This window comes from Lepidochelys olivacea, assembly GCF_965140295.1.
Source record: "Lepidochelys olivacea isolate rLepOli2 genome assembly, chromosome: 19".
Taxonomy (NCBI): Eukaryota; Metazoa; Chordata; order Testudines; family Cheloniidae; genus Lepidochelys; species Lepidochelys olivacea.
Window position 1 is genome coordinate 9,030,091 of NC_140429.1, and position 10,861 is coordinate 9,040,951.

Below are 10,861 nucleotides of genomic sequence, written 5' to 3' on the forward strand. Positions count from 1 at the left end.
TATGCAACCTGGAGAGTAGCGTGCACGCGCGGGCGGGACGAGACCTTTCTCCCCCACCCAGGCCAGAAGAACCTGAAGCGCATGCGCCAACTAGAAACGCCCGCGCATTGAAAGGGCGGCCCCCGCGACCCTTCTACCATGCCCTGGGGGCGCATGCGCAAGAAACATCTTCCCTTCTCGTTGCTAGTTTTTACAGCGCATGCGCTGGGTGGAGGGCGGTGCAGCATATGTAGTTCCCATTCCTCCTCCCGCTGAGTTTGTGATGGTCACACGCCTGAGAACGGCTGGCGGGTGCGCATGCGCGATGTGGTAGACGGCGATCCGTGACGTCTTTCTAGGCTCTCCTCCATCCGGGTCCCTAGGCCTCAGGTTGTTTGTTCGCTGCGTTGAGGGGGGCGGCGGCGGGTCTCCGCCGAGGGAGGAAAGAGCGCGCGCGCGCGGCCCGCCACTAAGCCAACGGCTGCACCTTCTTCCTGCCCGCGCGCTGGGGTAAGTGGGGCCCGCGGGCAGCCCCATAGACACCCTTGACCCCGGGGCTGGGCTGTGGGCCATGGCTGGGCGGGCAGCCAGGGTGCTGATTGGGGGGTGCCCACAGGCTGCTTCCTCTCCACTGGCTGCCGGCCATTGACCGCTTGGGGGGAGAAGCCACTGGCCATTGCTAGCAGCCATTGGCTGCCCCAGGGGCCACGCTGCTGGCCATTGGCTCCCTGGGGGTTGTGTGTCACTGGCCTTCTCATCCTATTGGCCACCAGAGGGGCGCTGGCCATTGGTCATCCCCGTGCAGCTAATGGTTGGCACACCAAGGTGGTGGGGGGGGGATATTATGTCCCCAGGCCCTGGCCTCGTGTACTGTCATCCATTGGCTGCATCAGGAGCTAGGCTGAGGGACCCCGGGTCTGCCTGGGGCAGCTGTCTGACACTGGCATGATTCTCTACATTAACTTGGGGAGGCGGGGGAGGATTGCCATTGTGGCTCAGAGCTGTGTGGCCATGTGGGCCGAGGCCCTGCCACCTCTCCCCAGCTGGGCAAGGCAAGGAGAGGAGAGCCAGCAGGCCCTACCACAGCTGCAGAAGGATGGTGAGAGCACTGTCTACGCACAGTCCCGCCGCAGTTCCTAAAGCGACGGGCATCCACAGGATGCAGAAAGCTCCAGGCTGCAGCCCCATGCTTGGGAGGCATGTGTTTCCTGGGCAGTGAACAAAGGAAGGTGAAGCCCACTCATCACTCGGAAAAACATCACTTGTCGCTGATAATCTAAAGTAATTGCTGATGATCTTCCCATCCAGCATCTAAGAATGTGTGGCAAGCCATGCCTCGCTATCTGGGTGTGTCAGATCCCCTGTCTTCTATCAGTGCATGTTTGTATTAACAGATGATCTTCTGTCAATGGATAAGGACCAGGGATCCATGCTGTCAGCTGTCTCTGATACTGTTGATTGTTAGGTTTTGTTAACCTGACTGCAAACCCTTGAGGGAGTAGACTGGTCTGCCTGATAGTGGTTTCATTCTTATCCCTCAGAAAGACCCTAGAGAGCAATTTTGGGCAATTGCTCTTTTGCCGTGAAGAGTTGCGTTTTGTCTCCTGCCTTGTTCAGCTGTGCATAGGTCCATTGCCGTAGTTAGTGAGAAGACAGTTTTTGACATGCTGATGATTTCTAGCTTTTTTAACAATCTTCATAATCTTTATAGCAACTCCATGTCACCTTGCACTTGTTTCATAGAAGTATGAGAAGATGCTCTTTGTGGGGGGGGGAATAAAAATTGCTTCATCTTCTAGTTTTTCAGAGAGCTGAAAAATGTCTGGATTTCTTGAGACCATGAGATGCTCAGAGTGTGTTGACTGGGGAGAAAAGCGCAATACAATTGCATCAGTTGCTGCTGGTGTGCTGGTGTGTATAACTAACCATTTTTATATTTTATATGTGCTGTTGGCCTGTATGCAACAAGTCAGTACTGCACTGAAAATCACTGCTTGGGCCACAAAAGGAACAACCTGTTATGGCACATTGTGAATTTATTACACACTGGCAGCTCATATTGGCTATTGTGTGGTTGTCTTCAAAGTAAGTTATCCTGAAGAGGATTCGTTTACTTAAGAAAATGGTCTGCAGGACCAAATAATGTTAGTCCTGTGAGGATCAATGCTAAAATTCAGTTTGGTCTAATCTACATATGTAAGACCATTTTATATCACCATCAGACAGTATAAAACACAATTTTTCGGTAGTTCTCGGTACTGTAGAAAGCCCTACTGTAGAAAGCTGATCACTTAGCACATTTATACCATATCACAATTTGCCTGGTCTTCAGTCACTACCATGTCACACTTCATCCTTTATTCTACCCCATGCAAGGAACTTCTGGTGCACCACAAAGCTAGTTTATAGCAGGGCTTTATTTAAGTGAATTACAATGACGTTCTTTAAAAGTATAGACTAGCTGATATATCAGACTACTCCACATTTTTAAGAGGTTGTTGTAAAATGATCTTTCTATTGAAATTGTAAGCATGTGCTACTTCAGTTTTTTTCAGTTTCTTCCAATTTAGTGCTGCATGTATAATAAGACGATCCCCACTGACTTCAATGAAAACTAAATTGGCCCCATATCGTTTTCATATAGGGTACTAATGTTAATTTTTGCTAGACAACATTGTAATGATGTTGCACTTAATCATGTCTGTATTTTAAGTTTTGTATTTTAAATAGTTTTTTACAGGCTGGTGGATTATCATAGATGCAGCTGTTAAATATCCTCAGATGGAAGACTTCAATCATTCATACCATGCTTGTGGAGTTATAGCCACTATTGCATTCCTAATGTAGGTGTGATTTCTTTACCAGTACAACCAACATACTTTATAGAACTTAGAATCCTAGAATATCAGGGTTGGAAGGGACCTCAAGAGGTCATCTAGTCCAACCCCCTGCTCAAAGCAGGACCAATGCCCAATTTTTTCCCCAGATCCCTAAATAGCCCCCTCAGGGATTGAACTCACAACCCTGGGTTTAGCAGGCCAATGCTCAAACCACTGAGCTATCCCTCCTGCCCCAAAAGGAAAGTTAAAAAAAAAAAAAATTAAGTGCAGACTTTTATTCTAAACTGCCACAGTCCTATTTTATAGTCATAGGCCTATGTTCAGCAGTTAAATGAACATTATTTCTGCTGTGTTGAAGGGTGAGAGGTTGTTACGGACTACAGTGGGGTATTTTATAGCCATTTCAAGAGAGTTAGGTCACAAATCAGCATTGAGAACTACACAGATATAAATTTACACATAGGAAGACCCCTATATTCACATGGGACCCTGTTGACCTCTTTTTAAATTGTATGGCTGTTTTTAATTGTGTAGATTTAATTATTCGTCATATTTTGAAAAATGCTTTAATTTTTTTTTTTCAAGTTTGAGCTGCTAAATTAACTATCCCTCCTTTTCAGAGCAACAGTTGGAGAAAATATTTATAGAGTAATAAGATGTCACCATTTTTGTACATGAAAATAGAAGAAATTACTCGGAAGTGTGAATTTCCTGTATAGTTTCACCTGTATTTGTCAATTGGATTCTGTTTTATTCATGCAGGATCAATGCAGTGTCCAATGGACAAGTCCGTGGTGACAGTTACAGTGAAGGCTGTCTTGGGCAAACAGGTAAAAATGTTATAAATGGTATTATAAATAGAGCTATAGCTGTATAGTCTGTCCTACAGTACAATGCATTGATGTAGTTTAATTTATAATGTGAATATAAAAGTGTGACATTTGTACGTTTCTTGTTTTGCTACTGCTAAGCATTTTTACCAGGTGTAAACTTCAGTGAACTTATTTTTTCAGATGTGTGAGAACAACTAGCCTTTTTACACGATCCTGTTAAATCAGACCTCTTGGTTTCCACAACTGATTTTGCCTGTCACTCACATAATTGTATCTTTACCACACAATTTGCAAGAATGGTAATAGTGTTTGGTTTCATTCTTCTGCCAGCTGATACAATCCAATAATCATTTATAGCCAAACAGTAATTATTTTGGCTCTTGTGTACAAGTTAATAATTGGCTGTTCTCTTTTCCAAATGGTCACTGTCTAACTCTGACTCCTGCCACCTAGGACTTTAGTGCAAGTTTACGTGGCATCCAAATTGAAATACTCTCGATGCCATAAATAGCTCTTCTAACATTCTGTATATACATTGTGAGTGAATTTCACCCATTGTAGAGGATAAGCACAAGGCCCTGACACCACTGACCAAATATTTCCTGTGGAAGGGAGCGCAGCACAGCACTCATATGGCCTCAGTGTGATTCCACTGCTAGTCTGCAGGGAGAGTATCATTACATCGCCAATCCTGAGTAACTAGGACCTCTCTGTCACAAAGCCTGTTCGGTCAGGTTGTACACTGGTGGAAGTATCTTGCTATTAGAGTTTAGTTTAGAGATGAGATCTTCATGGGTAATGTTAATAGCTCTTTGAAATGTCATTGGTAATAATTTATGCTATCTCATGCATGAGAGCAGATAAAATTGTTGCCTGCAATCTCTCCTTTAATATGGATTTAAGATGTATATTGTACACAATACTAGTCCCAGTCTTGAAAGATGTGGTATATTGTATAAAGTGTTGTTTTGAAACAAGAGCAGATTGAAAGTGACATAATATATATATATATGTGTATTTTTAAGGTGCCCGCATCTGGCTGTTCATTGGTTTTATGATGGCTTTTGGATCTCTGATTGCTTCCATGTGGATCCTCTTTGGAGGCTATGTTGTTAAAGGTAAGATACAATACAGATCTTATCATCATCCTGTTTTGATGGTTTACTGTAATAATGTTTTAAATGGATATTGAATGAATGAGTGAGTGACTTCTTTCTGGATCAGCTCCAAGAAGGTCTATTTTTAAAATATTTTTGGTGCCCTAATCAGACTAATTGGAACAGGCCCCATCCCATACTATCTGTACTTTATCCTCTTTCTGGCTTCTCTTTTCCTGTTCTCCTCCTTATCATCCATTTTTTCTTTCAGTATTTATCCTGTTCTGTTTTTTCTCTTTTCTAAATTCCTTTTTCCTCCAGCAACTCTATTTCTCTTTCGCTCAACTTTTTCCCAGTGGTAATATTTTAGGAGATAACCTTTTCAGAGTCAGTTCCAATTTTTTTTTTAAAGTGTATGTTACTGTTAATCTGTCTTCTGTGTTATTAAGCCTTCAGTTGGCATCATTAAGGACTGAGGGTATGTCTACAAAGGAAGTTATACTGTTGTATCATGCTGGTATAACTCCCTGTGTGGACTCTCTTATTTCGGTGTAAGACTTGCTTTTTCCAGTATAGCTTAAACCACTTCCAGAGTGACATAAATGAAACTAGAAAAAGGCACTCTTATGCCAGAATAGGTGTGTCCACACATGAAGTTATATCGGTATAACTATGGTCGTTCTAAATTTACACGTTACTTGATATAACTTCTCATGTAGAGAAGCCTGGAGAAACCTGAGGGAACTGGAAAATGATACTATTTGGGTCTTATATGGAAAAAGATCATTATATAAAATATAAACAAAACCATGAGCCAGTTCCAGGCAGGAATAGCAGAGGTGAGGGTAATTCCAAACTTCAGCATCACAGCAGTTATAGAGTAACAACAGGTGAGTGATATTCTGTTAAAAGTGAACCTTTACATTCTCTTCTCTGGTATTAGTCACCCATCTGCTCCATGAATCATTTAGGCTGGGATTTCTGAAGGAGCCCAGGGGAGTTAGCTAATCAACCTCCTTAAGCATGTTTGAAAACTCAGCCTTAAGCTATAAGACTATACCTAACTCTTTTGGTTCTGTTGTGTATTTCTGTATATTGTACTGACTTATTCCTCTAAGGTACTTGAGGCAGGGACAGTGTTATTTGTTCAGCACAGTGCCATTTTTGTATGCCACTGTATACATTTAAGGTGTTATATAGTCAGTTGATGATAGTCCCATGGGGTCATTCCATTTGTGATACATGTTTTGGTGTAGAAAGTGAGGTACATCTGAGCTGGTAAACTAAACGTTTTTTCTGAACAGAAGGCTATTGTATATCTTGTGTGAAGTTTCCAGTGGGTTGGACCTTATGCTTTCTCTTCTGTTGCATGCAACTGACAGATGGTGGGTGGAGGTTCATCATGTTAGCAAAGATAGAAAGGGATATAGTGAGACAAACTTCCATCTAATGTCATGAGATAATAGCAAACCTGCCTAAATGAAACTGCAATGACAACAATGCCCTAAAGACCACACTGTGCACAGTTGGCTTGGATATGGAATCCTGTTCATCTTACTGCTATTAAAGTTATGCAATATTTTCTACACCGTTTTTTTCAACTATTTTGCCAGGTATTTGCAATGTTAACTGCAGCATTATAATTTTGCAGTCCTTATTAATTTTCCCCCAAGTAGATTTCTTTTCCTGTTAGTTTGCATCATCTAGTGTGTATTAGTGTTCAGTTCTGATTAGTGCTTTCCTATCAAACTCCACTAGTTCTTTAAAGTTATTTGACAAAACCTAATCCAAGTCTCTCCAAACATGCTTTTCCTGCACTGAACTGATAGTCTTTGTGAACATGATACTGGAGTTGAGTGTTTCTGAAATATCCGAGAGAAACAGGATTTTGTTGAGAAAATAGAGTTCTGAAAATGTAATGGAAATTCTTTTCCTTTGTCAGAAAAACCACTAGTGTACCCAGGAATAGCTGTTTTTTTCCAGAATGCATTTATCTTTTTTGGGTAAGCCTGTTTTCCTTTGTTTATCCTTCTAAACGAGTGGTTTTCAAACTGTGGTACGTGAGAACAATCCTGTAATGGTGGACAATGCATTCTATTTAGCAACCTAATCGATTTATAATCTTTCAATTAAAACTGCAGCTACATTGGTATACATTTCCGTTCTGTTGTGTGAATCCGAGGTTTTCAAACTGGGGCGCACAGGAACGTTTGGGGGGTGAGCGCTGATGCCATCCCCATGCAGTGGGAGTGGAGGTGGTACTCCCTTTCTGAGCCTGCTGCCACTCTCCCCCCTGAAAGTTCCTCTGCACCCCGCAGTTTGAAAATCTAGAAGCTGTTGCTAAATGGAGGGCAGAAATCGGGGGCGGGGAGGAGAGAGTGACGTGACCCCATATGCACCCCATCCCTCATGTGCCGCCTATCTCACATGGAGGTATTCAGTAAACTACATTATTTGGAAAGGGGCATGCAGCCTAAAAAGTTTGAAAACCACTGCTCTAAACTAAATTTAGTTAGTTTTAATGGCTGACATTGAACATTAGATATAAAATTAATCTATTCATGATTCCCTGTTACTGTTATTTCTAAGACAACCTCCACCCTCAAATCTTTTAATGATACACATTTGGACAAACCTCCAGTGAAGTCAGGGATCTGCCCATATGGATCTGCTTGGAGGATCAGAATCAAAATTTACTGACTATAAAAGTCTTTTATCTGAAATTTTATCTCCCAAAACCGGGAAATCTGAGCCTGCTTCCTTTGAAGTTGATGGCCCTTGTATTCTTTGCAATAAGCTTATGTGTTTTTTCCTGTTTTGTTTTATTTTTAAACAGAGGGCTGGTCTTTAAATTTGGCCGAACTGAAGACTTGTGGCAGTGAATGTGTCTGCAGAAGTGAGTCAAGCTCTATGATTTTTTTACTGCACACACCTGTGTTTTGGGGGTTTTTTTGTAATAATTTTGTAAATTCTAGCTCTTGAATTATTTCTGAGGATAAAAACTAAAATCATGAGGCAATAAAATTTCCATTTTCTGTTCTGTTTAAAATAACTTTTTTTTTAGTCTTCTTAGATGTGGATTTTGTGTTCTGTTGTATTTGACTGAAATGTAAAACTCATAGGGAAAGCGTAACAATGAAAGACACTCCTGTGGTATGTTTTACAAATAAATAATATAGAGGAATAATGGGTGTATTTAACCAAGTGTTCTGCACTGTATCTGAGGTCTAAAACTGCAATTAAAAGTACTCTTAAACAATTTTAATACTTATTTATTACAATATGGTATACCTGTATCTGATACTGAACAATATAAACATATCCTGGATTTCAGAACCTGTGTGGCACTTTTTCACAATGTATATTATACTGCCTCATTGTTTTTATATGAAAATACTGGACTAGTCGTACTGAGACTGTTCAAAAATTTACAATAAAAATAGTTATTGCTGTTAAGAGTTCATAGAGATGCACATTATTCTAGCAGCAGTACCTTCTGTGCTGTTATAGTTAATATTGATACTTGCTTTTTAAGTCCTCGTGTTAAACAGGAGCTGGACCAATAATTGCAGGGGCGGGGTGGGGGTCAAGGTCATTTCTGAAAAATCAGAATGTCTTTGGGATAGGGAAAGAAGAGAGTGAGTGACTCCATATCCAGGTGGTTAGGACAGGCACCTCGGACTGGAGAGACCTAAGTTTAAGTCCCTGTTCCTATGACCTATTTATTTATAAAAAGTGTAACAGTTCCAACAGGAGAGACTTGCCCTAGGATATCGCTATCCAGGGGCTTGGCCAGGGCATTCTCCTTATAGGTGGGAGACTAGTTCAAATCCCTGCTCCACCTAAGGGGGAAATGAACCTGCATCTCCGACATTCCAGGTTAGTATCCTAATACTTGGGCAAGTTATAAGGGAGGCAGCTATCACCTCCTCAAATTTTCTTTTGGCCAAAACTATTTATTTGGCAAACTTGTGCCAAATTCACAAATAGTTTGAGGGCTACAAACTGCATTTTTTGGCAAATAAACTATTTGCCTGAAATTTTACCTAGCGCTATTAAATGATGCAATTTACAATGCAAGGAAGTAGAGTAAAATGCCTAATAGTACTCTCAAACACAATAGCTCTTCAAACAGCCCCAGCACATCCTTCAGGGGGAGGTTTGTCAAGCAGCAGGGAACCCATTATCTGACCCAATTCTTGCTTTATGGTCCCCTTAGGTTGTGGAGGTGTCTCTGAATCCTTCTGGTGCCCTCATATGTTGTTTAAGGCTCCACCATCCCTGGCTATCCTCAGCTACTTTTGGGGTTTGTTTTTTCTGTTAAGTAGCATAAATTCTCCCTTTAAATATTGTTTGATCAAAGGATTCTAGTGGCTGGTCCTATGACATGTTCCTCCAGCTGCCCAGAAGCAAGCCTGCAGTGGCAAATGCTGTGGCTTGATTTTTACCACCTCTACCAGATACTTCCATCTTTCTTTCTATATAATTCTGGGATAACAGGTTGTTGAACGTTGTGATGAATCTCAGCATTTGTTATAAATTCATTCTATTTAATACCTAGTATTTCCTGAGTCAAAGGCATTTAGACATCTGCCTATAGCTCTGGTGGTTTTCTAGCTTTCACATATATATGTGAAGTTGAAAATAACATTTCAGTTGAATATTCACATTGTTGGATCTTTAATCATAGTTTTTGATGACCAAATCTTGTTTAAATTGGTAAACGTACATGCTGCCTTGCCAGTTTGAGTCTTCGTTCCTTCTGGATATATGCATGATACTGCCAAGGTATGTGAACTGACTCACCTCTTGTATTCCTTTGCCTTCTAATGTAATGCCTGAGTTTGGAGATTTTTTACAGCTCAACTGACATGCAATATCATCAGCAAAATCGATTTCTTCTAGTGTACTGCTATAGACAGGCATCATGTGGTATAATACTTTTTCCTCATAATTACAATGCCAAACAGAGGGGAGAGAATGCATTCTTGTTTAACATGAGTTTGTTAAACCATTCACTCAAGTCTGCATTTACTTCAACTGGCCAGACCGTACCTTGACATAAAGCCTTGATTTTATTTTTTGTTGGCATACCATTACACTTTGACCCTGGAACATTGTAATCAGGATGGAGGCAGTGAAATGCTTTGAGCCATTAGTATTCATGTATTCTTAATCCACTATCCATAAACCAAACAGAATCAATGCCCCAAGGAATAACTGAAAAATACTGATCTAGTGTAGTATGAGGTTGAAGAGGAGGGAGGCTGGAAGAAATAGGCAACACTAACAGGCTTTCAAGGAAAGAAACTGCCACGTTTTTCTGTATGGTGCAAAAGGAAGCCTTAACAGTTCTCCATCCACTAACAAAATTGTGCTCAGTTAAATTACTCCATGTAGGGCATATTGAGTAAGAGTGTATATAGTTCTCTCCCCTAACTCTACTGTACAAAGACTGTTAATTTGTCACTAAGCTAACTTCTCATGGCAGTTCCTCAATACCTTCTATGGCTCCTAATATCTATTAGAAGCACTGATAGAATTAAATGCCCTGTCTGTAGAGGACAAAGTCTGTTAACTTTAATTCCCTCAAATGAAAAACACCTATAAAAGGGATTTAGTTTATAATCCAAATGTAATCGAGAATAAAGATTATCATTGAAATGGTGAACTAAGGTATTTATCTTGTAAGAAAATAACTGCTCAATCTTATACTCTAAGGGCTCTTTAAAAGCTTTGGATTATTGAACAATTAAAGACAACAGGCCAAGCTTTAAAGTTCATGTAGCTGTAGTAAGGATGAATTTGGCCACTCTGTATTTTCCACAGTTCCTAAATTCTACTCTTCAGTTGCGTGAGCTCTATTTTCTCTCCTGTCCACCAGAAGCATATACATATGGGGGAACTAGCTGAGCCCTCTGCATAAATCAGGACAGGGCAGTCTGAAGTAATTTTGGCTTGAATGTGCCTTTAGCTGGGGTTGTGCAAAATCCTTTGAGGGCTAGGCTGCAAATTTTGCCTATTTCCCCCCACTTACTGCTGTGGCCCCTGTGCTACCTTTTGCAGTACAGAACTAGCTTAAGTGATTCCTCCCAGGACTTACTGCATAGCA

At 41.0% G+C, this 10,861-nt stretch overlaps 1 protein-coding gene across 1 annotated transcript; it reads left to right on the forward strand.

Annotated features, from left to right (window-relative positions):
• The first annotated feature begins 191 nt into the window (after positions 1–191).
• Positions 192–8,008, forward strand: TMEM50A (transmembrane protein 50A). The gene is made up of 7 exons (XM_084652196.1): positions 192–489; positions 1,779–1,890; positions 2,710–2,822; positions 3,582–3,649; positions 4,678–4,770; positions 6,692–6,752; positions 7,586–8,008. Exons 2-7 carry the CDS (start codon positions 1,798–1,800, stop codon positions 7,629–7,631), a joined length of 474 nt encoding a protein of 157 aa, XP_084508322.1. The 5' UTR covers positions 192–489; positions 1,779–1,797; the 3' UTR covers positions 7,632–8,008.
• Positions 8,009–10,861: the final 2,853 nt, after the last annotated feature.

Coding starts and splice junctions, on each gene's coding strand:
- TMEM50A (XM_084652196.1), top strand. CDS start 1,798: ATGTCTGGATTTCTTGAGACCATGAGATGCTCAGAGTGTGTTGACTGG. Junction 4,771..6,691: donor TGGAGGCTATGTTGTTAAAG/GTAAGATACAAT, acceptor TTCCTTTGTCAG/AAAAACCACTAGTGTACCCA. Junction 6,753..7,585: donor AATGCATTTATCTTTTTTGG/GTAAGCCTGTTT, acceptor ATTTTTAAACAG/AGGGCTGGTCTTTAAATTTG.